A 27522-nucleotide genomic window follows, 5' to 3' on the forward strand; every position below is an offset into this window, starting at 1 on the left:
CGAAAGATAGACATACTAACATAAACTGATGTAATATTGCAGTAAGTATGGAGGCAACAGTGGTTATGTTAGGCTACTTGAACTTGATGATGAACTGAGTTTGGAATTAAATGAAATAAATAGGCTACTGAAAGTCTGAGAATGTGCTCCTTACATACTAGTAAAATGAATGATTGGATTTTGATTTTTGATTGGAATAAAATGACATTTGATGATTTGATTCGGGGGTTTTCACTGTTTTGTGTGATTTATTGACAAAAAAACTGAATCAAGTAGTTGAAAAGATTGAAAAACAAACAAACTGTGTTATCTTCCTGTTCAGGGTTTGTAACAGAGGAACATTTAAAGGTGACATGTGCAGTGATCTGTTATTGATATGCAATTTTAAGTTAATTAAATATGTTAAGTTTATGATGGATGTCAGTGATGCTAATGTAGCAATTTTCATTTAAATCAGTGCATCAATTTTGGCAGTAGGGTAGTGTCATCCATCCTCAGAGACACTTGAACTCAGCAGTGTGATAGTTATGTGTGAGTCTCCCAGGGGTGGATGGAGTTGGAAAACAGCTATAATGTTACTATAGGGGTGGGGTGTCTTAATGTCACCGACCATGTTGTATTCTCCAACTATGCTCGACATGACCCTCAGCAGACATTATAAATATAACCCCCTGCTCACAGAGGGGGGGGGGGGGAAGGGAAAAGGCCAGCAGTGTCCCCTCTTCTGAATGGATGAAATGCTAATTGACCAACCACTGTGGCTCCTTTTTTACCTCTGCTCAGCCAATAGCGTGTCTCGGCTCAGGAAAACACCCAGTTCCCGTCACGTTGTTGAGGCGGAGGCGGAGTCACGGAGTGTGTGTGTGTGTGGGGGGGGCTCCTGCATAATGTGACAGCGGAGGCTCCACCTTCTTCCTGACTCCGCAGGCCGTGAACGTCCCCTCCGGATGACAGCGAACGCACCACACCAATGTGAGTGTGTGGTATTTAACTGAAGCCGCCGCCCCCCTCCCCTCACTCTCTCCGCTGTTGTCCTGTCCATGGATTGACTCCGACAGCTGTCTATCGCTCATCTTCGAGAAGTTGTGACACGGTGAAGGGTAAGTCAAACATCTGCGCTTAATTTTCTACAATTACAAGATTTTTTTGGGTTTCTTCCTCGGCGGGCGAGTGCGCGCATCAGGACGCGGTGTCCTCTGCGCGCTTCCGCAGCTGTGTTGCAGTAGGTGCTTGATGTCACGTTCGCTCCGCAGCTCATGGGAAAACACAGAAGATGTATATTATAATCATAAAACAACACTGACATGCAAGCTGCTGGGACGATGCTGCTGTTGCCTGTCGTCTCTGGACGAGCAGTTCTGGTTGTTGTGGTCCTCCTGCAGACCCGATCGAGGCCCACTGGACTCCACTATCTAAATATTCATGCAAGTGGACTGGGGCGTGATAGTATGTCCATATAAGTGTAACATTATAATTAAAGCATAAAGAGATTGTCTATAGGCCAAGTGAGGAAACCCTCAAAGAAACAGTTCAGCAGTTTCAGCAATGATCTTTACTTATGAGGCATAATAATACTTGTTGCCACTTTGGTTGGATGCTTGATCTTCACTTTGCAGTTTGGCACTTGTCCACTTTTTTTTAACAGTCTTTCGCTGGAGGGGAAGTTTCCTCTGTGATAACCTTAAGATGAGTGTGTGAGCAGGATTTGTGACATCATAACCAGTTTGGAAACCAGTCATGATTCAAGTGTGATGTGGAAACTTGAAACCTCCAGAGCACATCCACTCAGAGTAGATGGACCAGTGAAGAAGGAGACCTCTGTTCTCCAGTAGTCCATATGAAAAATCTTTTCATATGAGAGATTTTTTTTCAATGAAGTTTAATTCTAAATGTAGCCTATGTTTTGGTCATGGGCCTTTATCAGCTTTGACCGGGGATGGGCCTTTTAGTCATTTGAGATTGTCTCATCAGGAGAGTTTAGACTGATTACATTTCTGTGGAGCAGTGAACAAAGGTGTTGGATGGGACTGTTGCAGAGGAGGAAATGCATGCCCCTCTGTCAAAGTGCAGTGTTTATTGTCTACTTGATTATTTTGTGTAGTTTTTGACACGTCACAACTTCAAGCTGTTGCGACATATTTGTGCATATCAACAAGTGGCACAATGTAAACAGCTGAATCTAGTTTCTGCCTGATCCGTGCCCTTGTCCGTGCCGTCATCCAGCTCTGCATCTTTTCTCACGCTACTCCCCCCATTTGTTCAAGAGGTTGCACCATTTCTACAAGCAGGAACTGAACGCCGTTGTAGTTTTCCTCTTACACTCAGGCAGTAGGAATGCAGTCCTCTTTTTAAATGTCTCCGTTACTGATATAGGAAGACAGATAATTAAACCTGAGGAACTAAAGTCTTCCTCCTTTAAAGCAGAGTTCTGGTGCACGATTACAGTTTTGTTGTCACAGAGCAGATTTGTAAGTTTTATTCATTAAAAAAAACTCATGTGTGATATGCATGACGGTGCATGTGCAGGGTAAGTTGCCACATGGTAACGTAGCCAGAAAAAGCCCTTTGACCATCTCAGGTAGAGCAAATACTTGACACACATGTACTGTACAGTATGTTGGGCCCCTGTTACTCAATGAATCTCTATGTCACTTCAGTGTTGTTTGTTTGACATGAGTTTCAGATGAGAACAGCCAAAGGTTAAGTTATTAAGTTACCAGAAAAATGGAAAACATATCTGATACGGGTCAAGAGTCTTAGATAACCTTCATTTTAGTGTACTTAAGGCACTTTGTAAATAACACAGAGTTTTAAGTTTTTTAGTTTTTTCCCAAACTGTTGCAGAAGGTCTCACCAATGTGTTGTTTTACTTCTGTCCAGTTCTCCACAGGGTTAAAGTCTGGAGACTGTGCTGCTCTTCCATCATGTAAAGCCACTGTCTGCTTCTTCTCATCTAATTTATGGGCTCATTATCTCATTGTAGGATGAACCCTGTCTGTCCTCCTGTCTTACCTGCTGTTTCTAACCATCCCAATAGCAATATACAGCACAGTGTCATCCTAATCATGTCAATCAATCATCATCATGAATCAGAGGGCGTAGTGACACAGTTTGAACCAACACTTCCTTTATACAGACAGAGACAATTCTCAAATCTTCATTTACTTCCACTGCAACACCGTACTGTGTTCTATGAAACTGGTATGATCTTTCAGTATGTTGGTTAGTTTGTGTATTAAAACATTTGATCAATAGTTTATTACAAAGTATCAAATTTGAAAAAATAAAACAAACAAATAAAATGGAACAATTATAGCATCATTATCCTAATTACATTCATCCTCATTTGCTGTTTGACTTGTATTTTGATGATCAGGGCTCTACCAGAGAAAATGAGGACTCTTCAAACTGTACAAGAGTTGATATTGGGAAAGATTTTACACCACAGTAGTATAATGTAATAGAAGTTATGAAATTGTGTGCGAGTCATTTGTTTCTTACAGGTCTGTCAGGAAATGCTTGAGGAGAGAAAGTTAGATTGTGTAATTAAAAAAAGGCTCATTGACACCTGAGGTTTAGTTATGAATTACGAAATCCACTGACTGTTGTCTTAAGCAACTGGTTTATGGTCCCACTAGTAAATGTCACATTTTTTTATGTTGTGTGATTGAATTTCTTTGCAAAAATTAAACCAAATCAGGCTGGTTTTAAACCCGACATTCAGATTTGAATTGCTCACGCCTCCAGACTCATTCTGGCCAGTAAATAAGTATAATTAGTGACAATGATAAAAGCCACCGTGGGAGATCATGACGAGAGTTCTGTGTTGTGTTTTTACCCAGCATGCCGCTGGCTCGCAGCCTTTCTGTCACGTCCCTCTCAGGACTAGAGGAGTGGGACGAGGAGTTTGATTTGGAGGATGCCGTTCTTTTTGAAATTGCCTGGGAAGTGGCAAACAAAGGTCAGTGTTTTACAGTGTGTGTGTGTGTGTGTGTGTGTGTGTGTGTGTGTGTGTGTGTGTGTGTGTGTGTGTGTGTCTCCTCAAAGTCTTTGAAAAGACTGAAATGCATAAATAAACATTTAAAAATAGTATTTCTTTTTTTAATGCATCTTCACATCAAACATTTGCATAGGTTATTCCTGTCACGTTTTATTAGAGACCCGTCATCTTAATGTCTCGTGTATGTGTGTTTATATATAACGTTATATCTTTGTCTCCATTTTGTGTGCGTACGTGTGGCGTGTTCGTTGCATGTTTGAAGTCGGAGGCATCTACACCGTCATCCAGACCAAAGCCCGTCTGACCTCAGAGGAATGGGGGGAAAACTATTTCCTGGTGGGTCCCTATGTGGAAAGCAACGTGCGCACGCAGGTGGAGCTGATCGAGCCCACCAACCCCGTGCTGAAGAGAACCATTGACAAGATGAACTCCAGTGGGTGTAAGGTACTACCACACATACACAGTAAACACACACACACACACACACACACATTTCCTGAGTTAAATTTGTGCTACACTCAAGGACATAGCCGGAGAGGTTATAGAGGGAGATCTGTGAATACTTGTGGTGAATGTGCACTACATTAAAACCCATTTAGAGATCTTCCTTTGCCCTCTTTTATATCTGACCCACTCGCCCTCTGCAGCCCTCTGTCCCTGAACACCTCTCCAAACACCCTGACATTTCCCTGCAAAGGTTAGAAGTTGTATCAGTGTCTCTCTGTCTCTTACTCTTTCACACAGACACACTCCAGAAATAGATGACTGCCCGTATGTGTGTGTGTGTGTGATATTTGTAATGCTTTGTGCTGTGTCACTCTGGGAGTGCCGTGGAATTATGGGTCAAGGCTCGGAGTGGTAGTGATTCTATTTTAAAGGGATAGTCCAGCCTTTTTCAACACAGCCTGTCTGCAGTGCCTCGAAACACACGACCTTTAAGCCTCACCACAGGCCAGGACCAGAGCGTAGTTAGCTCGGCTCCTTCAAAGACATTGGTACATTAGTCAGCTGCACTTTACTTTAAGGCACAACAGGCAAAAACGTAGTTTTTTCATGCACTGGTCAATTTTGAGATTTTGGGCTATCTTGCTTAATAGTGGAAAGAAATGGTAGAAAATCCACATTACGGTGGTTATTTTACTTCATTTTGTCTTCTAAAGAGGGGTTTGTTGACACTTTATTCCTAAAAACATGGCGAAATTAGATTTTTTGGGGGGGGCTTGTGACAGTATTTTCTCATTTACAGAGTGATAAAAAAGAGATATTCAAAATCCCCTCTGTAAAAATGTTTAACTCTAAAATGTCAACAAAATTAAAGCAGAAGTAAGCGATCTGGTCGTTTTGGCTAACTTCCTGTCAGCCGATGGAGTTAGCAGTCCCCGCCTTCGTCCCTACGTCACCACATTCATGCGCATCCCTTGGCTGCACACACAGAGAGGACCGCCCCTTTATGCCGTTCTCTCTCCTCATTGGATAAAGGTTGTAGGATACAAGGAAAGTTTTCTCCTCGGCTTACAGCAGAGCAGAGTGACTGACAGACCCGTGTTTCAGACCAAACACTCTATGTAAGTGATTGCTGTCGGAAGATACAACTATTTAAGACTTATATTAACACAAACATTCCGCTTACTTCTGCTTTAAACAAGAATTTTAAAAGTATCTTTAACCATTGTTCAGATTTCTGTTCAGGAAAAGTATACAAATGTTGCGCATATTAAATTAGATATTGCCTCATTTTCATATTTAAACATAAAATTTGATTAAACTTAATGTAAGTGATAAACCTGGAAAGTTTCATGGTGATATCTGTTAGTTAAAATTTTTACCCTATTCACCTGTAGTGTCTCACCTTTGTCTGAAGTGAAGCCACTTTTTTTTTACAAGTTTACAGGTTACAGGTTCTGTAACAACAAAACAAACTAAAAGAAACTCATCTTAGAGTAAAAGGAGTTATGTTTTTTTTTTCAGGGCGATAACAGAAGTTAGGTTACTAATCAAATCAAATTGCAGTAATCATTTTAAAGAGTAAAAAAAATGTGCCCTCGTCCATGGTGAGGTGCTGCATAAAATAGCTCTCATCTTTTTCTTAATTTCCCTCCCACAGGTCTACTTTGGACGCTGGCTTATTGAGGGCAGTCCTTATGTGGTCCTGATTGATGTGGGCTTCACTGCCTGGTCTCTGGACCAGTGGAAGAAAGAGCTCTGGGACCTTTGTGACATCGGCGTGCCCTGGTTCGACCGCGAGGCCAATGACGCCGTGCTGTTCGGCTTCCTGACGGCCTGGCTCCTGGGAGAGGTCAGCAGCTCCCGCCGAGCGCCCTGCAACTAACACAGAAACATGAAATTAAAAGATTTGAGCTGTGTTGTGTGTATGTGTGTGTGTGTGTGCTTGTTTGTTGTTCACTTTGTGTTCTCCCATACCACAGTACGCCGCCCAGTGTGAGGAGCCTCCGCACATCGTGGCTCATTTCCACGAGTGGTTGGCCGGCCTGGGCCTGGTGCTGTGTCGACACCGACAGCTGCCTATTGCAACCATCTTCACCACTCACGCTACATTGCTGGGACGATACCTGTGCGCCGGAAATGTGGACTTCTATAACAAACTGTCAGAGGTGTGTGTGTATATCTGTTTTCATATTTTACACTTTTTTTATTACATAGAGCTGTAATAACATAGACAGGAAAGGATAGAGCAGTGCAGTGTATCCTCATTACCCTCTCTGTTGTCTTTGTGTCTCCATCAGTTCAACGTGGATAAGGAAGCCGGCGACAGACAGATCTACCACCGCTATTGTTTGGAGCGGGCGGCCGCCCACTGCACTCATGTTTTCACCACCGTGTCACAAATTACAGCCATCGAGGCAGAGCACCTGCTCAAGAGGAAACCAGGTGTGTGGAGGTGAATGCATGTATGACATTAGAGCAGAAACTCTATTTTTATTGATATACTCTATTCTTATTTCCGACTGAGTAAAAAAGAAAGTAGTGAGCAATACATTAAATCCATGTTCAGGAGGACCAGTGTCTCAACATGTCATTGTTTTGATTAAGATAATTCATTCATTAACTGATTCTCAGCTGTTTTCTATCGTCATATTTTACATCGAATGCCTTTAAATCTCTCCCGTCATCCACAGACATCATCACTCCCAATGGGCTCAACGTGAAGAAGTTCTCAGCCATGCACGAGTTTCAAAACCTCCATGCCCAGAGCAAGAATCGGATTCAGGAGTTCATCAGGGGACACTTCTACGGGTCAGAGGCCCTGCAATATAGGCTACCTCATAGTGTCACAAACCTTGAATGTTGTTGTATAGAGTAAATGCTAAAAGTCCAGTACTCACTTAATATCCTGTAAAATCTTAAAGAGCTACAAAAGAATTAGTAGCAAAAGGTAAAGAGGACATTTGAAGCGTAAGTGCTGCACTGATGTTGGTTTGTGTTGTCCATCAGGCACCTTGACTTCAACCTGGACAAGTGTTTGTTCCTCTTCATAGCTGGAAGGTACGAGTTCTCCAACAAAGGAGCTGACGTCTTCTTGGAGGCTTTAGCAAGACTCAACTACCTGCTGAGAGTAAGTGTGTGTTGGTTGTCACGGTCAAGGTCAAGGCCAAGGTCAAGGTCACCTTTATTTATAGAGCACCTTATAAACAACCTAGGTTGATTAAGGTGCTTTTACATAAAATAAATAACAATGAAATACAATGGTACATTTCAAGCCTGGGAGAAAAAATGGATTTTGAGAGTTGGTTGTAGTTGGTGTAAAGAGATGAAGTTGCAGTGTCGATATGTAGGAGGGAGAAGGTTGGACATTTAACTCTATATTTCTACCTATCACCTATCCTAGGTCAACCACAGCGATGTGACCGTCATCGCTTTCTTCATCATGCCGGCTCGGACAAACAACTTCAACGTGGAGACCTTAAAGGGCCAGGCAGTCAGGAAGCAGCTCTGGTGAGGTTTCTTCTTATGTTAAACTAGACGAAGCATCGACATGAAGCGCCTCAGTAAAAGTTGACACTGATTCACTCTTACTTAGACACGGCTTCTCTTCATCTCTCTCCAACAGGGACACTGCTCACACTGTGAAGGAACGCTTTGGAAAGAAACTGTACGAGTCACTTCTGGTGTAAGTTGAACACTTTCAGTCCACTTCATGAAACCTGTAACATATTGGAATAATCTGTATCACCAGAATGTAAAACTAAAAAATTATTAAAGCACACACAAAAATCCATGTTTCTCATCAGGTTTTAGATTCTGTATCACTATTGTTCTTATCGTTTATTCACGCTTAATATTCCCTGAATATTAGTCCAGAACAATCAAGCTTATAGTTTTTGCATGTTTCCTTCCATCGTGAGGTGTAACACAGTTTGTTTTATGTAGTGGACAGCTGCCAGACGTGTCAAAGATGCTGGACAAAGAGGATTTCACCATCATGAAACGTGCCATCTTTGCCACTCAGAGACAGTGCCAGCCTCCGATCTGCACCCATAACATGCTGGAGGACAGCAGCGACCCCATCCTCAACTGCGTCCGCCGCATCGGCCTTTTCAACAGCTCCGCCGACCGTGTCAAGGTATGTCTCCACAGCAACCGCGAAGATACCCTCTCGATTTTTTTAAGTTTTTGTGGTTTTGTTTAGTTTTTTGTCTTTTTAAATACAAGCTGACAGGGGGTCCTGATCACAATCATCAACGATGCATCAATTCTTCCGTTGTATCACACTGGTTGTTAGAGTAACAGGCTTTAATAACAAAGTGTTTCTCCATCCGTTAGATCATTTTCCATCCAGAGTTCCTTTCATCCACCTCTCCTTTACTTCCGATGGATTATGAGGAGTTTGTCAGAGGCTGCCACCTCGGTGTCTTCCCCTCTTACTATGAGCCCTGGGGCTACACACCTGGTACGACTCATGCATGCTGACGAGGCGTGTGCACGTGAAGTACGATATTAAAATGTTAATCGCGCCTCACTTGTCTCTGTTATTTCCAGCTGAGTGCACAGTCATGGGAATCCCATCAGTCTCCACTAACCTGTCAGGCTTCGGCTGTTTCATGGAGGAACATATAGCAGACCCCTCCGCCTATGGTCTGTATCTTTAAACACTATCCCTTTAATGAAATCTCTGAGAATAACAGACAAACAGGGATAAATGGTGCTTTCCTTAACATCATGCTCTTCCCTTTATAGGTATTTACATCCTGGACAGGCGAGATCGGGCGGTCGACGAGTCATGTAACCAGCTCACGTCCTTCCTGTTCCAGTTCTGCAAGCAGAGCCGGCGTCAGCGGATTATCCAGAGGAACAGGACCGAGCGTCTGAGTGACCTCTTGGACTGGAGATACCTCGGCAGGGTGAGATTACAAATCGCAAATGTGAACTTATATTCATATATTCACTCAGGAGTGTGTGTTTTTTCTTTTTGAGTGTGTGTTTTTTCTTTTTCTATGGATGTTTTTCTAGTTGTTGTTTGTTTGTTTCTGTCTTTGTTTTGTTTTTTCTCTTTTTCTTTCCTTTTTTTTTTAAAAACAATTTGCTGATCGATAAATAATTTTGTAATAGCTGTTTGTGTTTTTTTATTATTATTATTATTATTTTTATTATTATAATATATTTTTTAGTTATTTACTTCGACTAAATTTTATTTTTATTTTCTATTACTCACTGGATACTTGTATTATGTTATTATTACTGATTTGATTACTAGTACAGTAACAGCATTTAACAGCGTATTAACCAGTATATGTACACATGAGAGGGTATGTTTTGTCTTTTATGTTTGTTTTTTTTCGTGAGTGGGTGTGTGTATATATGAGATGGATGAACTGAAGAAAGAAAGAAAAATAAAATAAATAAATAAAAAAAGTGAACTTATATTCATGTGACAACTTTGAAATGAATTAATAATGTTTCTTCTTCCTCTGTTCTGCATTAGTATTACATCGCTGCTCGTCACATGGCCCTGGCTAAAGCCTTCCCTGACACTTACCTATATGAACCTCATGAGCCCAGCTCAGTAAGTTGACTTGTGTGACTCACTTATGATTATTCAGCATATTCAGTCACATCTCTTCGAGCTTCGTCCTCTGACGCCGTCCAATATGCTTTGGTTTGTCATCCTCAGGCCTCAGGCTTCCGTTACCCCCGCCCTGCCTCCGTGCCGCCATCACCAGCTCTGTCCCGCCACTCCTCCCCGCACCACAGCGAGGCCGAGGACGACGTCGACGAAGACGAAGACGAGCGCTACGACGAGGACCTGGAGGCAGAGAAGGACCGGGTGAACATCCGCCAGCCGTACACCCCGCCATATAAGAACAAGTCTCTCCTCGGGGCCAACGGCAACGGTGTCATAAGCGAGAAAAACTGAGACACACATGCACATGCGCGCACACACACACACACACACACACACACACACACACATTCATCACATGCAATACATGCTAAAACCTCACTAGTGAATCTATATCTTTATGGAAATGGTTACAGTCATCCATACTCACAAACTTTCTAAATGAGTGCAGTTGTGAATGCGAGTGATACATTTAATATCGGCTTGTTGTGAAAAGTTGCATCACAGTCAGTGTCTTCCCAACCTGTGCGTACCTCAGAATTTTTAAAAGTATATCTGTCAGTTTGATATGTTTTGGTTTTCAGTCATACCAGCAGCAAATCAGCCGTTTGCTTTGTGGAGTAGATGCAGCAGTTAGAAACGAGCTAAACGACAGCTCGACTTGCATAAAACAAAATCAGAACTGCTGGATTTTGTACTAACACTGGATAACATAGGTCTAAAGTATTGGAAAAAGTAACACGGGATTATTGAGAGTCTCTGGAGGGCATTTTTATACTTGATTCAAAGGGTCAGAGCAGGGAAAACAGCGTAACCCTCCTTTTAACCAGCATGTCAACTTTACATTCAAAGCAGGTTTAGCTACTTTCTAGCTAAAAGAAAAAAAATGCCCATTAAAAGACGAGACAAGTGTCAGTTGCTGTGAGTAGCCACAAAGTAGCGCGCCTTCTTTTTAATGTTTGGCTTAAAAGTGTGATGTTGACATTGTTGTAGTATTTTTTTTTTTTTTTTTTTTTTTTTACACAAAACTTCCCAGAATGGAAATAAAATGTAAAATGCACACACAGAGACACACACACACATGCAACAACAACAGCACTTGTCAGGAGTGTGTTTTCATTTTGTTTCCGTGCCTTATTTTATCACAGCCTTTCAGTGACCACCATCAGTGAACGACCTCACACTCCTGTTGATCCTGTATGTCTGTGTGTGATATCGATATTCCCAAGTTTGCCTTGTTCCAGCAAGTATTTATTTGTGAAGGAAACAGAGATGAGACAGATGGAGGAAAAGGAGACAGTGGTTTTCAGGTGAAAGGTACGAAAGAGCTCGAGTACGTCGTGACTGTTTGTTATGGAAGAAGGAAAAATGGTTTTACCAGACCTACTGTATGCTCACACTCCCTGTAAGAGCCTATTCATTTGTTACAATCCTGCACCAGACGAACTTATAATAAAGTTTCAATATATAATATACCTGGTTGTGTTTCACAAATGGTAATCGGCTCGTTTTTTCTTTGTGTGCATGCAGTTTATTTGAACATAATCATCTGAGGGTTTTCAAATTCTCAGTAACAAGCTGATCCACCGTTCACACAACGTATCCAACATGAACCTAATGTCAAATGTATCAGTGATTTCGCAGTAGATCCTTCCTCCTGTGTTGTCGTCGGTCACCTGCTTCAGCACAAGTAAACTCGACCCCCGTGACCTTTGCAAACTGAGAAGAACAAGAAAGTCAAGGTTAAATCCAAATCCCAATGATATGTCATACAAATGCATGATCTTAATCTAAATTGAAGTTTATTTTCTATCACAGATTTATTACATCATTGGTTCCAATGGACTTTCCAATTAGTGATCAGAATCCAAGCACTGCACTAAAGTATAATTTTGAAGTATGTGGATTACAATTATGCTACATCATATTAAAGCTGAACCAATGACTTTTCAGATAGATATTTGACATTTAAAAAAGGAGCTATGCATTACAGATTGAACATTTGGTAACACTTTATTTGACGCCTATCTCTATAACACATTATAACCATATTTATAATGAGTTATAATGCAGTTATAACTCATTATAAATATGGTTATAATGCGTTATAGAGATAGGCGTCAAGTAAAGTGTTACCGAACATTTTGCTTGTAAGGCCAGGTCACACTCATCTTCAGATTGTTTCATTTAAATAACTATGCAAGACACAAAGAGTTAAAAAATCTCATGATCCCTCAGATTTATCTGATAACCCTTAGGTCATTGGGGGAGTGGTGTTTTGAGTGAGTATTTTTACCTCAGATAATATTATTTGATTTTGAATACAGGAGTTAAGGATGTGAGAACAACACAAACAAAACAACAGACAGACTCCAGAGCCTCATACAGTGAAACTGTGGAGAACATTTGAAAGAAACACAGACACAGGACTCACCAAGTAAACTGTGCCAGAAGGAGTTGTATGTTGCACTGCCTGTCACGGCTCCCAGTTTGGCTGGGTTCCTCCTCACTGTGTGCACTGAGAAGCCATCGGGCCCGGTCGCCTCCACTTCCACCACATGATAATCACGTAACCTGTGGCATAAAAAGAAGATGTGAGGGTGGATAATTCAAGCAGATGTGAAAGGTTCAAGGTTGCTTCAGGTCAGTGTGAGACTCACGCCGTGTCAGACACAATCTCTCCCTGAACACCAGCGAAGCCCAGCGTCCCTGCTGCCACGGCTGCTGCCGCCATGGTGTTCACATTGTTAGGAGCAAGTGGGCACAACTCTGCCACCGAGCCTCTGAATAAAACCCTCCTGCCCTCTCCCTCCGTCCAATCAGAGAGGACGTCTCCTGTCAGCCGGAAGCAGGATGGATGCTTGGACATCCTTATAAACAAGGCCTGGAAAAGAAGCAGCCTAATGAGAAACACTGATGTTGGACAGAGACACAGACATGTCAATACGGATGCTCTATAAATTATCTTCAAAGTCAAAAACAAAGCGGCCACTGCACTGGCCCACTGTTACCTTCAAGGCTCCACTGTCGTTCAGCCTCTGGATGTCCTGGCCTCCCCATAATGCACCACTGGGGACATAGAGGGTCCTCTCATACTGCTGAGCCGCCTGACGTAGGCTCCTGTTTAGATCAGCATCAGAGAGGGCCGAGGGAGAGCCCACCTGCATGAGACAAAGATATAGACAGGATACAACTGATTAACAGAGTGGAAACATTGAGCCTGAGTTGGGGTTGGGTGATTTTTCTGAATGGATAACTTCAAAACTAACAAAACTTAGCACTATTCATACATCCCAAAGATAATAAAGCTAACATGGTGATATACATACCTTATATATAGCTGTCCAAACACATACATATACATCAACATACATAATTTTAGGAAGAAATAAACTATTAAATCTCTGTTCTTTGTTACAAATAATCTGAGGTAACACTTTACAATAAGGGTCCCACATTAGTTAGTACATTATTAAGCATTAATAAGTAAATGTGTTAATTGATGCTGAGTATGCATACATAATGATAACTAATTACATTATTCAACTTTTATTATTACTTAATAATTTATTAACTAACTTTGAGTAGTAAACATTACTTAACTGCTTACTAATAGGCTACATTAATTAATGTGTTTCCTAATCCTAAGTAATACATAATAATGATTGTTAATATATCTGTAAACAGTTAATTAATGCTTAATAATGCTAACTAACGTTAATTAAGGGACCCTTATTGTAAAGTGTTACCCAATCTGAATACTCTCTCCTGACACAGATGTATGTAAACCTATGTAAGATAAAAAGAAAAAAACCTTTAAACAAGCAGACGAGATTCTCACCATGAAATGAGACTGAGACAAGAAGTGGAGACCAAATTCTTTCACTATCCGAGGATGGCACACCTCCACAATCACATCACATCGCCTGTAATTATTCATTGAAGTCTGCTTTAGACGTGTGGCAGCTTAGAGGAGATGCTAATACTGTCTTTGCATGTGAGTTTCTTTTCTTTCTTTTTTTATTGCAGTGTGTGTTTTCACCTGTCTGCAAACGATGGTAGATCAACAAGAATGAGTTCGTCAGGAACTGAACCTTTGAGCTTGTCAGAGTTTCTGTTCCAAACAAAAGCCAGAGTCAAACCAAGAGCAGCTCCGTCTTGAAGGATCCTCTTCACCAGGTACTGTCCTGAAACACACACACATGCACACACTTGCTGTCTATAACATGTCTACAACAACTCAGGGACAGATTGTGCAACATTTGTGACATTATTAGACACCTTCAAGTTTGATAATTATAGATCATTCAATGTAGAGAAAGATGCATGAATTTCAGCAAAGTATTGAAAGAGTGTGTGTCCTGTGTTTGCAGGGTGGGCTCTGACCTAGGTGTCCATATCCTACGACTCCAATCCTTATGGAAGAAGAGCTGGTTGCCATGTCCTGTGCAAAAGGAAGCAAATATTCTGAAAAATAAAACAAAAAAACAAAACAAGTGAACCTTTAATTAAAAGACAAACCATCACACACACAGATTTGTGTGCTTTTGACCTTCATATCTCATCGGCCACAATCTCCTCATGTAACACTCACTACATTTATTGCTCCACTCACCTGATAATCCTGCACGCCTCCAGAGATGTGTGTCTCCCAGCGTGAAGCACGGCTACTGGCTCATAGCTCTAGGAATTGTGGGAAAGCTCAGTACAAAGTTTGACTCAGAGAAGCCGTAGTTAATTATTATCCATTCTTCCGTGTGTGGATTTATCTCATGTTGAGCTCCTCCTCCATCCATAGAAACTATTTTAGTTTCAGGTGCATTAAAGAGCAATAACATTAAACATTAACAACACAACTGTGTGCTTCATTTCAACAAATATCTAATGATATTCTTTCAGTTAACAGCTCTACTGTTGCACAGGTTTTTATCTAATGTAGCGTCGCTCTCTTCTTTTGGAGAAATGTGTCCCCCTAGTGAACACAAGCACTGCAAAATGTGAACTTTATTTTTTTTTTATCTTATTTAAAATCAAGCTTTGATCACAACTCTTACAAATGGGTCATATTTGATTATATTATATTATTTATATCATATTACACAGTCACTGACAAAGGTGAAACGTAAAGTAACCGGATGTCACAGTGTCACACGCAGTGATTCATCCACTTCAACTTTGCCCGTCAAGTGTTGATGTCACCAGCGTATTCCACCTGAAGAGGTCAAAGGTCAGCTGTTTGACCATGAGAGCTCAAAACAGGGAGAACATTGATTATCAGAGAGTAATCAGACAGAACGGATCAGTCCAAAGTTCACTGCTGCGAAATACCAACGGACTGAAACGGAGACACAGCGGAGAACTGAGAAGGAGGCGACAGGAGAACAACGTGAGAACACCGAGGACTGTATGTGTTAGAAAAGAAGACAAGATCATCCAGTGTGGACACATCAGTGCTGACTCTGAGAGGATGGACATCCTTGAGACAGATGCCTATGACAGGAGGCAGAGGAGAAATATGGTATGGATAAATTCTTTACTCTTTAGAATAAAAAATCTAACTTTAACCATAAAGTTACATTCTCTATCATCTATATCTATATCTAGTATATCATTTATGTCATATCATTGTTATGTAAACTGCTGGACGATCTGAATTTCCCTCCTAGGGATTAATAAATATTCTATTCTATAAAAACAGGATGAAATTGTCTAAACCCATCAATATAATTAAGTTGTGTTTTTTCCTCCTTCTTAATTTCTTCTCCTCCCTCTATCAGTCCTGTGCCCTGTTTGTCTCTCTCTTGCCTTTCTTCTTGTCCACAGCTCTGTACTTCTACATGTGGACTCCGGACATTCCTGTGTCCATCACGTCGGCAGGTGTGAAGTCGGCACCGATCCTGCTGTTGGCTGCAGCAGTGCTGAGCTGGAACGGAGGTCAGAGTGTCCTGGGCGTTGCGGGAGGACTGCTCTTCTCTGCTGTTGGTGACTGTTGCTTGATCTGGCCTGAGCTTTTCCTGCATGGTAAGAGCCTGGTTTGTACAGGAGTGAAGCACAAACTGGAATAACAATCTCCATCAGTTACATATATACAACTCTGGAAAAAATAAAGAGACCACTCCAAAATGTTCTTAATAAATCAGCTTCTCTACATGTATGGCAGCCATCGATTCCAGTGTCTATTGAACTCCAACACAAGCACCTCACTCTACTTAGCTGATCACCTGAACCAAATCATATTTAATGAGGAAGAAAGATTATAAATAAATTAATAAAAAACACTGTTGCGATTAAAAATTGGGATTATTCCACCAATGTTGATTTCTAAACTCTTCCTAAGTTTAAAAAGTAGTGTTGTGTTGTTTTAAAATGAATATGAACTTGTTTTCTTTGCATTATACAAGGTCTGAAAACACCAGAATTTTTTTTGTTATTTTGACCTGTTGCCATTTTCTGCAAATAAATGCTCTAAATGACAATATTTTTATTTCCAATTTGGGAGAAATTTTGTCAGTAGGTTATAGAATGAAACAAAATTGTTCATTTTACTCAAACACATACCTATGAATAGTAAAACCAGAGGAACTGATCATTTTGAAGTGGTCTCTTAATATAATCTATTAATTGTTTTAAGTGATTGATTTTTGTATGTGCTAATGCATTTTAAACATCTCTTTCAGGAATGGTTGCATTCGCTGTGGCTCATCTGCTATATTCACTGACCTTCCTCTCCGGCCGTTATGCAACTTTCTCCTCTTCCTCCTGCGCCCGTTTTCTGTATCTGATCCTGTTCATGGTAGGAGGAGGTTTCTACGTCTACATATTCCCGTCCCTGCGGAAGACACCGGACGCTGATGTACTAGTTCCAGCTGTGGGGGTCTACGTGTTCCTGATCGCTCTGATGGGGACTTTAGCACTGAGAACTGGCCACGCATTGACAGTGTTGGGAAGTTTGACCTTCATGGTGTCGGACATGGCTCTGGCACTGCAGGTTTTCAAGGTGATGCCAGAGATGCGACATGGCAACGCTGTAGTGATGGTGACGTATTACTTGGCACAGCTACTGATCGCTGTTGGGGATGTAAAAGCAGTGGAGAGCACGGATGACTTTTCCAAATGGAAGAGGTCTTAAACAGCATCGCCATCCTCACAAGACATCCTGATACTACCACTGGATACATCCTGAAAGCCATCAAATAACAGGAAGATAAAAACAACAAGCCCGTTCTCCCACTGGTGCAGACTCAACAGCAACTGCAGTTAAAGCTTTACAACTGGAACAGACGGAGGAAAAAAAGCATCTGGCAACACAAGATATCCGATCATGTGTTTTCTGTTTGTATTTCATGTTTCAGTGATCACAAACCGAGTCATGAGACCTGAAAACACCAAGTGTCTATAAACCAGGCTGAACCAAGAAACTCTGTGAATATCTGATCATAATAACATCTATATTTTGTGATTTGTGATAAAAATATTTCTAATCAGTGATTTAGTTTTAGTATAGGTTGTGCACATGGTGGCAACTGTTTTCAACTTGTGAGCTGGCCATTGTATTACAGAAAAACACCCATTTAGTTTGTTAATGATAAATAAATATGCTGTAGAAAAAGTAAACATTACTTTTGAGTCATGTTTTAAGAGACAAGCAACTGATAATGAATAAAGAAAAAAAACTTTAACTCAGAATCTTGGTGAATAATTCACAATTCAAATGGAAGATACTTTATGCAGTCTTTGATGGAAATACATTGTTTTATATTAAACTTATTAAGGACTGGGAACACAGCTGCCTGGAAAAAGTATTTTATACATTATAGTTATTTACACAGTAAAATCCAGGTCATGGAGTAAACATGCAGAATATGGAAAGTGACTGTCATAACCAACGAGGAAGTTGCTTAACATTCATGATCCAGATCATGACACACCTTTGTTTCATCTTTTGCACACTAACGCGAAAACAGAGATGAGGTAAGACTTCAGCGATCCATCTCATTGTCGTTTGACTGTTGCCCACGGAACGACATCACCCTCAGGCGCTCACAGAACTCCAGCTCTTCCTGCGAGAAACACAAAGATGACTTCAAAAGACGTTTCTTAGAGAAGGATTGAGCCTTCTATGAGCATATCTCTTAAATATTAGTTATTTTGATGGTTTAAAAAAAATCCATCCTCCATATGATCCTGTTTTTCTCTGACAGGATCACCAGCCTGTTTGCTGCTCTATAGATGCAGATGTGTGTATGCATGTGTCTTTGGATACATGTCAATATTGGAGCATTTTAGGGATGGAGAGAACTTGCTTTCTTTCTTCCGGACAAGAAAAAGACTGAACGTTCGTACTGGTTTAGTCTTCTGTGACCTGTAGCCGGAGGTTCATGGCTCCAACTTTATTGTTTCTATTCACACACATATTTAAACAGACATGTGTACATGTAAGAGAGCTGCTGAAAAGTGGCTGCATGTTTTTGGGTTTTACCCTGCGCTAACTTTAATTCATACCCCATCAATGTTTTGGGACCATGCCAGATGTTGGATGGATATAGTATAATCTTGTTGCTTTTTGTTTAGATTTGCAACTGTACACTGTTTTTTCCCCCCCGACACTGGATTTTGCAGTAATAATGTTTCAATTTTGACAGATTTCCTTTTAACATTTACTCTGTTTGCCATTGCGAAAGGAAACACAATACTTAAACCTATTTTACAGTCTTGATGTATTCTGCTGGAGGCTCAGTATAACCTACCTGACTCTCTTCCTTTCCCTTGAGCTCTTTGGATCGCTGTTTCAGTAGCTCCTCCAAACCCAGAGCAGGATTTCTGCAGTCTTTAAGCCCCTGTGGACAGTCCTCCACCAGACTAGACAGAAGTAGAAAGACAGAGGGCCGTGATTACTAATATGAACCATGAATGAATCATGTGTACTAATCAGTTCTAAAGACTGACAGTGTTTCTTACCAACACAGAGCACCAAGCACATGCTCGTGAAAAGGTGAGTGAGGTGTGCGGAGAACAGATACCAGCTGCTGAACCATTCCCATGGAGAGGAGTGTGTCTGCAGGAAGCAGGGAACAAGTTATACTGTAGATAATATATCAGACACACAATGAATACAAGTCCCAGCAGAAATGCAATTGAAAAAACACGCATAACATTTTCAGAATCCTGCAAAAGATGTTGAAATGTTGAAAAGTGAATGCCTTTCATTCGTACCTTTCTGTTCAGGATGCGATGTGAGCAGGTTGAGCAGAAGGAAAGCCGACTTGGTCCTGACCTTCTCGTTGTCTGACTGCATCCCTCGCATAAGTACTGAGAAACCATCATGAGACAGGAACGCCTGGAGCCCGGCCTCCTGCTCTCGGACCAGACCTAAAGTCACAACAGGATACAGTTACCGTCTTATTCTAAGGTGTAACTGCATGTTGAACGTCCGTCTGCATTATCTAGTTTAAATGTTAAATGATGAACTGTTGCAGCACCGTCTCCCTCCGTGCACTAGAGACGACTTGAGGAACTCACATGAGACGGCGTAAAGGGCTTTTACTCTGACGGTGGGGTTGGGGTCTGAGTCTGTTAGCTGCAGCAGCTTCGGCAGCGCTCCCTTGCTGAGCAAGTGTTCCTGCACCTGCGGCATGTTCTGAGCACAGGAAGCGATGAGCTCGGCAGCACGCCACCTTAGGCCGCTTTGGACGTGAGACAGATACTTGGAGAGGCACAACTCCAGCCCACCCAGAATCATCAGGTCTGTGAGACAGACAGAAAACAAACTGTATTTGTACTCATTAACTCTCGATGGCTACTCCAGGTTTGGTCAAATATTAAATACAACGCTATTTATCACACACCTCGAGCATTGTCCAAGTTCTCACACAACTCTGACAGCATCTCAAAGGCTGATTCTCGTTCATCTTCATCCTCCTCTTCATCCCTCTCCTCCTCTGCCTCTCTCTCATTTTCCCCCGTTTCCTCTTTGCATAGTACTGCCAAGCACTGCTTCATCTGCTCCACTTCATCCATCTGGCCTTTGCAAACTTCTGCAAGAGCTTCTCTCAGCCATGTTTTCCTCTGGAACAAAGAAAGAGCGTGATGATGTTTTTTTTAATTAGAAAGGTGGTGGTTGCCATGGGTCAAAATAGAAAAATAGTTCCCCGGCAAAATATACCTGAAATCATAATTAATCAACTTTTTATGAATGAACAAATCAGGCTCTGATAGACTTTTCAAAAAAGATTTGAAAAATTCATCTTTTATTGTGCTAGCAGGTAGTTTTGGTTGAGCATTGTTCAGTATTTTGAATCTAAGAAAATCAAAATATATTCAAATTTAGCAGAAATGGGGGAAACCACTAAGAGTAACTTATTGCAATTTTTCTGTCCATCAAATAGTTGAATATTTAAATCATTTCAGCTCTACTACTGTCATATTACATGTTGTACACTGTATACTAGGCACATTATATTACATGTCTTGTGTAATATCTGCCCAAAGCCTTTTCAGCATTGACATGTATAATGGTAGGCCTACTTACTTCCTCTGACATGGGTTCAACAGGGGCAGGTCCCTGTGCTGCTGACCCGGCCTCTACTGCCAACTGCAGGACCCCCTGAAGATTTGGGGGATATCTTCTATTCTGATTGTTTTCTGCCATGATGTGTTCTGTGGGTGGGAAAAGAAAAAGAAAAATGAATGTAGATCTCAGAAACCTAACAGTCAATTCACTAGTTCACCTGGTTTTACTCATCCACAAGACATGAAATGTCAAAACCAAGTTACACAACAAAAAATAACACAGAAGCCTGAGACATCTAACATGCTAACTCTAAACATGCTCACTCTGCTACGGATAACATTTAATGATGTTGGCTAAATTATTATTTTCCACTTACCCTGTCAAGCGGGTCCTGTACAAATGAGTAAAGACAGCGGGTGCTCCTCACTTATTAGACAACTTTACTTGGCCTGTAACCACAGAAACATGAACACGCTAGAACGTTCTAGCTAGCTGAGCTCACGAGTGACAAGGAGGCCGCCATGTTTTACCGTAAACCTTCAACCAAACCGGCACACAAAAAGTTTTTTTTTCTCCCGTGCTCTGTTCTCTCACCTCTCGCTATTTTTTCCTACGTCATTTCAACCCTTCACATTTTCTATCTAATTATAATTAATATGATAATATAGTGACATCAGAACAACGTTGTCATTTAAAAGATTAAATGGCAAAGTTCATCATAGCAGCGTATTTAAGGTAAATCAGTGACGTTTGTACGGAGCGACGTTCAGAGAGCATCAGTCAAAGTGAGAGGACTACCTCACGATAACTCCAGAAGAACTGTGGTAAACTTGAAATGTTATATCAACCCACGTTGTTAATATTGTTTCTATTGTAATTATCATATTGAAATATAAGACTGATAATTAGTAAGACACATCAACAACGGCAATATAAACATTTGACTGTCTCCCACGGTATCATCATCACCATCTTTCTTAAAAACTCCCTCCTGGTCGAGTGTCCTGGTCTGCTGCAGTTGGCCGGCTACTCTCTCGCTCTCGATCGTCTTTGGTTCGTCTCACCACCAAGATGGCGGCGCTTGTGGGGTTGCGCGCATGTTTGTCCGGTAAAATAGTTTAATTCCTTGACAGTATTTGACTCTGTGTGTGTTTGTGACATTTGCTGGCTCGTAGGAATCTGTTCTGTTGTGCTCGTGATATGATGAGTTGTTTGCACCGGTAGAAATAAACAAACAAGATGATGCTGTCTCTTCCGATACCAGAGCAAGGTCACGTTACCACTGAGTGTTAGCTAACGATACACCCACCTAACAACAAAATGATGAGGTCTGACCAATGAATGAGTTATCGTAGTGATATCAATATTATAAGCACCTGCACAGTCCTCTGTCTGTGTAACTAACAGCAGCTTATTATTAGCAGCACGACAGTCGCTTGTCCTGGTTCACAGACTGTGTTAGCTCAGTGTCAGCTGCTGCTGCTGCAGAGCTGCCTTTAGCTGCTGGTGAGCCATGAAGTGATATTATAATCTGATTCAAAAGATTTGGGCCCACTGCTGTCACCAGTTAACGCTGCTAGATAAATAAATATCTATCTATAGAGTATCTGACTTCCCATCTATCCTATCGTGTCTGTCTGGGAGAGGAGATGATTTGTGACAGTTATGAAAGATGTGTCAGGCATTAGCTGCTTGTACTGATGGGCACAGACAGATTGGATAACAACGGTGCTGGAAAAAAAGGATGAATTAAACTTATTATCCTCTCAATCAGCCATTATATGAGTTTTCAAATTCTCACTATTTTTTTCCTCAGCGCTTCAGCTTTCCTCTCCGAGCCTCCTGCACAGCTCCTATAGACTGGTGAGTATGAACACAAACTGCAGTTTACACTGACTCCCTAATATTTACCTGATACCTGTATAAATCCTGGCTTTGTCTTTGTCTTATAGTGTGCTTTGCCTCTGAGTCGGCGGACCTTTGCTGCAGAGGCTAAGAAGACCTACTCCAGAGAAAAGCCCCATGTGAACATTGGGACAATTGGCCATGTTGATCACGGCAAGACCACCCTGACTGCAGCTATCACAAAAGGTAGAGTCACTGATGTCCAAGTTTCACTCTCACCCAGATGACTGTAAATCTGAAACATGTACAAAATGTAATTTGGTCCCATGCACAAATGCCATTCACTGATCAATGATGAGTGATGTGATTTTCTTTCCTTAGTGCTCGCCGACGCTGGTGGTGCTCGTTACAAAAAGTATGAAGACATTGACAATGCCCCCGAGGAGAAGGCCAGAGGAATCACCATTAATGCCTCTCATGTTGAATACACCACAGCCAACAGACATTACGCTCACACAGACTGCCCTGGTCATGCTGACTATGTCAAGGTAATCACCCTTTTTTTCCCCACCACCTGCATTGAACCCCGACCAAGAAAACGCAGCCTCGTTGTTATCATGAACATATCAGAATAAAGGCTGCTTCTTCTTCAGAACATGATTACAGGGACGGCTCAGATGGACGGCTGCATCCTGGTGGTGGCCGCCACCGACGGCCAGATGCCTCAGACACGCGAGCACCTGCTGTTGGCCAGGCAGATCGGTGTGGAGCACGTTGTGGTTTTCATCAACAAGGCCGACGCCGTGGAGGACAAGGAGATGCTGGAGCTCGTGGAGATCGAGATCCGCGAGCTGCTCACAGAGTTCGGCTATGATGGCGAGAACGCACCTGTCGTAATCGGCTCCGCCCTCTGCGCCCTGGAGGTGAGGAAAACACCGGCAGTGACCCGACGCACAATCTTGACAATACTGCAGTGTGTCCCAACTTTTTTTTGGCTCTTGACACCATTTTGACATCACAAATTTAAGCTGCCAATCAAGATGCGCCAACTCAGATACTTTTATGCCGCATTTTATTTGAACTCGATTTATATTCAAGAAAGTGAAAGTATAGAATACAGTTGTTTAAAATTGTGTTTGTTTTAAATCATTATTTTAAAAAGAATAATAATTAGTTAAAACATTTCAGGCGACCCCATTTGAATTCCAGGCGACCCCACGTGGGGTCCCGAACCCAAGGTTGAAAAACACTGCAATACTGTGTTTATCTCAGGGTTCCTACGCATGTATGGAAGTATGAAAACGTATGGAATTTGATTTTATACATTTCCAGGTCTGGAAAAGTATGGAGAATGGAAACTATTGTATGGAAATATATTTATCTTAACACTTATCTGGGTTTGGTCTTATCTGAAGTTATTTGGGTTAATTATTTTGTATGTGCTATTACACCTAGCTACAATCTCCAGGAAATTACTTGGTTACATAATGGCATACACGTTCAGAATAATGAAAACAAATGATTAATTGCATGCTTTTTTTATATTATCATCATCTATTTACTCAAATATCACACATAATTAGATTTCTTTTTTACGGAGAAGTCTGGAAATTAGGGTCTGGAAAAAGTATGGAATCTGGAAATTTCAAAAGTGTAGGAACCCTGTTATCTGACTGTGAACGCTGTTGTATTCGTGAGGGTGTAACAGGTTATGCCTATAATTAGCTACTTCACTACATTAATGTGACGTGAACAATTTTTATTTTCTGTCTTTGCTCCATCTCAGAACAAACAGCCCGACCTGGGTATAAATGCAGTGATGAAACTGTTGGAGATTGTGGATTCTTACATTCCTCTGCCCAAGAGGGAGCTGGAGAAACCTTTCCTCCTGCCCATTGAAGGGGTTTATTCTATCCCAGGTATGAAACATCTCATGGTAACACTGATCTATGAGGATAAATTAACACAGAGGAGAAGGTTTGATGGCAGGACTCTCTCATAATAAGATTGTAACTTTTTTGTAGTAGCTCCCTCCCTCGATTATGTCAAGGTTGAGTGGAAAGATCTGCCTGTCCGTACTGAGACGGATAATGCTGATCAACTGTGTCTTTCAGGCAGAGGCACAGTGGTGACGGGCACCTTGGAGAGGGGCATCATCAAGAAAGGAGACGACTGTGAGTTCATCGGTCACAATCGCAGCTTCAAGTCTGTGGTCACAGGTGAGTGAAGAATGAGGAAGAAACAGAGCCTGACAGGTGTAAACACATATAGTTACAGAGAACGTGAAGGAAAACACATCAACGGAGTGGGGGCAAATCGAAGTAGAGAAACATAGTGTTACTGACATTTAGATTTTAAACCCAGTTTAATATCTGTGAAAAATAGTGTTTCCATACATTTATTTATGCTCTTTCAAAAGATACTCCCTCTCTGTGAACAGCCCCTCCTCTCATGCAATATAAGGTTAAATGTTTGTTCTTTTACTCTGACACTAAACAATTTGATCCTTTTATCCAGACCAATATTGAAACATTTGATTTGTTCATACTCAGTAATGTTGTTTTGAGGAGGCACAGAGACAGTTGGTACAGAGATATTAGCAAAACAGAGACATTTACAAACAGTCATGGGAAACCTGAAAGCAGTGTGGTGATTAGCTGGTGATTAGCTGTTGAATTAATCAGTTTAGAGCTGAAGCTAATGAGGAGATGGGCGAACAAGAGGAGCAGCCAACATGCTGCTGTGGGAGAATCAGCTGGGACAGAAGCAACAACAGTGCGCACAGAGACAGAACTGTATGTACTGTTCATTTGTTGATGTACATTTTACTATAATTTAATGATTGATTCAGAGCCAATCCTCTGATAAAGATAGAATCTAATTATGGGGGTTTACACATATCTTCCCATCTAGTCATCATATAATGGGCAACAGACGTATCCAGGTATATCAGGACCAGATGAATACAAGGACAAGTCAGGATTTGTGTTTTATGTACTGGATTGTCCAAACATATGTGATATTATCAGGGTGTTGGTGTAAAGACAAAAGTTTGACTTTCTGTGCCTTTTGACTCAGGTATCGAGATGTTCCACAAGTCTCTGGATCGGGCAGAGGCCGGAGACAACCTGGGCGCGCTGGTCCGAGGCCTGAAGAGGGAGGATATGCGGAGAGGGATGGTGATGAGCAAACCAGGATCCATCATGCCTCACCAGAAAGTCAAGGCTCAGGTCTGAGAGAGCAGAGATGCAGACAGCTGTTACTGATTTACCTGTGATATTTCTGAACAATCGGTGAATCTAAAGTGGCTCATTTGTCCCGAGCGACAGGTCAAGAGTCACATCTGTGTCCAGCCACAGTAATGACACCAAGGTCATTCACCTGATTACAGACACTGTTTATTTACCGACAAAGCAAAAAGTATTTTTAGATACGTGGGTCATTGTTCATTCTTCTGATTCTGTTTTTAATTTGTTTTTTAAGACTAAAATACAAAACTCAGAAAACATTTACAGTAAATAAAACACTAATGTGTGTGTATGTGTTTATGCTTCTTGTATTACAGGTGTACGTTCTGAGTAAGGAGGAGGGAGGAAGACACAAACCGTTTGTCACCAACTTCATGCCCGTCATGTTCTCTCTCACCTGGGACATGACCTGCAAAGTTACGCTGGCTGGTGACAAGGTGTGTGTGTGTGTGTGTATGTTCTTGTACATGCTACGTTGTGAGGACCGGAACGAGTTTTTAACCAACAGAGTGAGGACATTTTAGGGAAGTGAGGACATTTTGGCCGGTCCTCACTTTTTCCAAGGGCTGTTTGAGGGTTAAGACTTGGGTTAAGACGTTAGATTATAATTAGGTTTAAATTAGGTTTAGAGTAATGGTTAAGTTTAGGCATTTGTTTTGGATGGTTAAGGTTAGGGTAAGGGGCTAGGGAATACATTATGTCAATGACATGTCCTCACAAAGATAGATTTACAAGGATGTATGTGTGTGTATGTGTTACACTGTCTGTAAATGGACTTTTGTATTAAATAAAGCAAGTGTGAATGTATTTATTTATTTTGTACAGGTCAAAAAGCAGCATCACAGTAGTTTATGATGATGTGGCTCTGGTAGCACTGGCTTATGAAAAAGCCAAAAAGTGGTAACTACTCTGTTTGTTGTTGTTTCAGGAAATGGTGATGCCGGGAGAGGACACCGCCTTGACCCTGACGCTGCGCCAGCCGATGGTCCTGGAGAAAGGCCAGAGGTTCACTCTGAGGGACGGAAACAAAACCATCGGCACCGGCCTGGTCACAGAAATCATAAAGTTTACAGATGAGGATCAGTGCAACTGGGGCTGAGGGGGAAACTCTGTGGAGGGGCTGTGGGGATGGGCAGGGGAAAGGCTGGGTGGGTGGGGGTCTCTGTCTGGTCAAATCAATTCATTAATTCTAGAAATGTACAAAAAACACGAAGCCATGTACAGGAGGAGTGGACTCAGAGGAATGCATGGATCTATTCCACCCAACCAAAATACTGTTTAGCACTGTCTTTCTGTCTAAAGACCAGACTGTCAAAATTATGTCATTTATGTAATAAAATGTATTTAATAATAAAAATGCCCCCATTGTTTTGTTTGGACTACTAACCAGACGATTCTAGAAACATGTATATGTGTTTTGTGACCTTGTGGCTGTCTGCCACAGGAGGGCAGCAGGGAGAAGCAGCTCTGTAGCAGTAAACCAAAACGATATCATGAAAAATGTGAAGAAAGCACTGAGAATGTTCCTCGTCTCTATTATTTCATTATTTCTTTCTTTTTCATGAGGTTCTTTGAAATTAACAATAAAATCACACTGGTTATCAACTCCGAGCTTTCTAAATAGGGTTTCTGACATGAGAAATGCCATGTCTCTCTTATGATGCCTGCAAAGCCACAATACAGATTCCTCCACAAAACCTAATGTTATATTATCAATATTAAACCTTCAAAAACTGCGCAAAGTCACAAAGATTTGCAAGGAAGTGCATCTAGTTTGTTTTTGTCACATGTTGCACTAAAGAAAGGCAATGTCAAATGCTCTTGTAGGCTACTGTTCGGT

At 41.4% G+C, this 27522-nt stretch overlaps 5 protein-coding genes across 8 annotated transcripts; 3 read left to right on the forward strand and 2 right to left on the reverse strand.

Moving 5' to 3' along the window:
- Positions 1-1019: 1019 nt before the first annotated feature.
- On the forward strand, positions 1020-11554 carry gys1 (glycogen synthase 1 (muscle)). 2 transcript variants are annotated; one of them, XM_085784561.1, is made up of 16 exons: positions 1020-1100; positions 3843-3961; positions 4263-4444; positions 6105-6296; positions 6427-6618; positions 6745-6889; positions 7138-7255; positions 7454-7574; positions 7848-7954; positions 8070-8129; positions 8390-8582; positions 8783-8909; positions 8999-9094; positions 9197-9360; positions 9942-10022; positions 10131-11554. In XM_085784561.1, the coding sequence occupies exons 2-16, from the start codon at positions 3844-3846 to the stop codon at positions 10371-10373; spliced, it is 2139 nt and encodes a 712-aa protein (XP_085640687.1). In that variant the 5' UTR covers positions 1020-1100; position 3843; the 3' UTR covers positions 10374-11554. The 2 variants fall into 2 exon arrangements, with proteins under 2 accessions (XP_085640687.1, XP_085640688.1); XM_085784562.1 differs by having other exon boundaries at positions 6427-6612.
- A 1-nt stretch (position 11555) lies between these two features.
- aspdh (aspartate dehydrogenase domain containing) lies at positions 11556-15210 on the reverse strand. 3 transcript variants are annotated; one of them, XM_085784569.1, is made up of 8 exons: positions 14695-15210; positions 14466-14523; positions 14122-14266; positions 13921-14005; positions 13091-13240; positions 12740-12963; positions 12514-12653; positions 11556-11798 (listed from the first exon to the last, which is right to left on the reverse strand). In XM_085784569.1, the coding sequence occupies exons 2-8, from the start codon at positions 14518-14520 to the stop codon at positions 11761-11763; spliced, it is 837 nt and encodes a 278-aa protein (XP_085640695.1). In that variant the 5' UTR covers positions 14521-14523; positions 14695-15210; the 3' UTR covers positions 11556-11760. The 3 variants fall into 3 exon arrangements, with proteins under 3 accessions (XP_085640695.1, XP_085640694.1, XP_085640696.1); XM_085784568.1 differs by having other exon boundaries at positions 14466-14546; positions 14695-14769; XM_085784570.1 differs by lacking the exon at positions 14695-15210 and adding an exon at positions 14674-14691.
- Positions 15211-15545: 335 nt separating this feature from the next.
- On the forward strand, positions 15546-17604 carry tmem86b (transmembrane protein 86B). Its single transcript, XM_085784566.1, has 3 exons — positions 15546-15597; positions 15857-16100; positions 16757-17604. The coding sequence occupies exons 1-3, from the start codon at positions 15547-15549 to the stop codon at positions 17206-17208; spliced, it is 747 nt and encodes a 248-aa protein (XP_085640692.1). The 5' UTR covers position 15546; the 3' UTR covers positions 17209-17604.
- A 262-nt stretch (positions 17605-17866) lies between these two features.
- Positions 17867-21258, reverse strand: hspbp1 (HSPA (heat shock 70kDa) binding protein, cytoplasmic cochaperone 1). Its single transcript, XM_085784565.1, has 8 exons — positions 20966-21258; positions 20608-20735; positions 19925-20144; positions 19599-19823; positions 19293-19448; positions 19038-19134; positions 18827-18938; positions 17867-18139 (listed from the first exon to the last, which is right to left on the reverse strand). Exons 2-8 carry the CDS (start codon positions 20725-20727, stop codon positions 18059-18061), a joined length of 1011 nt encoding a protein of 336 aa, XP_085640691.1. The 5' UTR covers positions 20728-20735; positions 20966-21258; the 3' UTR covers positions 17867-18058.
- Positions 21259-21635: 377 nt separating this feature from the next.
- On the forward strand, positions 21636-27039 carry tufm (Tu translation elongation factor, mitochondrial). Its single transcript, XM_085784564.1, has 10 exons — positions 21636-21697; positions 22406-22452; positions 22542-22680; positions 22816-22982; positions 23088-23357; positions 24221-24353; positions 24549-24653; positions 25513-25664; positions 26000-26119; positions 26611-27039. Exons 1-10 carry the CDS (start codon positions 21661-21663, stop codon positions 26779-26781), a joined length of 1341 nt encoding a protein of 446 aa, XP_085640690.1. The 5' UTR covers positions 21636-21660; the 3' UTR covers positions 26782-27039.
- The last annotated feature ends 483 nt before the right edge of the window (positions 27040-27522 follow it).

This window comes from Trachurus japonicus, chromosome 8 (assembly GCF_045865225.1).
Source record: "Trachurus japonicus isolate A0001 chromosome 8, Traja_1.0".
Lineage (NCBI taxonomy): Eukaryota > Metazoa > Chordata > Actinopteri > Carangiformes > Carangidae > Trachurus > Trachurus japonicus.

Coding starts and splice junctions, on each gene's coding strand:
- gys1 (XM_085784561.1), top strand. CDS start 3,844: ATGCCGCTGGCTCGCAGCCTTTCTGTCACGTCCCTCTCAGGACTAGAG. Junction 4,445..6,104: donor TGAACTCCAGTGGGTGTAAG/GTACTACCACAC, acceptor TCCCTCCCACAG/GTCTACTTTGGACGCTGGCT. Junction 7,256..7,453: donor ATCAGGGGACACTTCTACGG/GTCAGAGGCCCT, acceptor GTTGTCCATCAG/GCACCTTGACTTCAACCTGG.
- aspdh (XM_085784569.1), bottom strand. CDS start 14,520: ATGGCAACCAGCTCTTCTTCCATAAGGATTGGAGTCGTAGGATATGGA. Junction 14,267..14,465: donor CGTAGGATATGGACACCTAG/GTCAGAGCCCAC, acceptor TGTGTGTTTCAG/GACAGTACCTGGTGAAGAGG. Junction 12,654..12,739: donor GAGATTGTGTCTGACACGGC/GTGAGTCTCACA, acceptor TTTATGCCACAG/GTTACGTGATTATCATGTGG.
- tmem86b (XM_085784566.1), top strand. CDS start 15,547: ATGGACATCCTTGAGACAGATGCCTATGACAGGAGGCAGAGGAGAAAT. Junction 15,598..15,856: donor GGAGGCAGAGGAGAAATATG/GTATGGATAAAT, acceptor TCCCTCTATCAG/TCCTGTGCCCTGTTTGTCTC. Junction 16,101..16,756: donor GCCTGAGCTTTTCCTGCATG/GTAAGAGCCTGG, acceptor CATCTCTTTCAG/GAATGGTTGCATTCGCTGTG.
- hspbp1 (XM_085784565.1), bottom strand. CDS start 20,727: ATGGCAGAAAACAATCAGAATAGAAGATATCCCCCAAATCTTCAGGGG. Junction 20,145..20,607: donor TTGAACCCATGTCAGAGGAA/GTAAGTAGGCCT, acceptor TCTTTGTTCCAG/AGGAAAACATGGCTGAGAGA. Junction 18,140..18,826: donor AGGGAAAGGAAGAGAGTCAG/GTAGGTTATACT, acceptor TGTTTCTCGCAG/GAAGAGCTGGAGTTCTGTGA.
- tufm (XM_085784564.1), top strand. CDS start 21,661: ATGGCGGCGCTTGTGGGGTTGCGCGCATGTTTGTCCG. Junction 22,453..22,541: donor TGCACAGCTCCTATAGACTG/GTGAGTATGAAC, acceptor TTTGTCTTATAG/TGTGCTTTGCCTCTGAGTCG. Junction 26,120..26,610: donor TTACGCTGGCTGGTGACAAG/GTGTGTGTGTGT, acceptor TTGTTGTTTCAG/GAAATGGTGATGCCGGGAGA.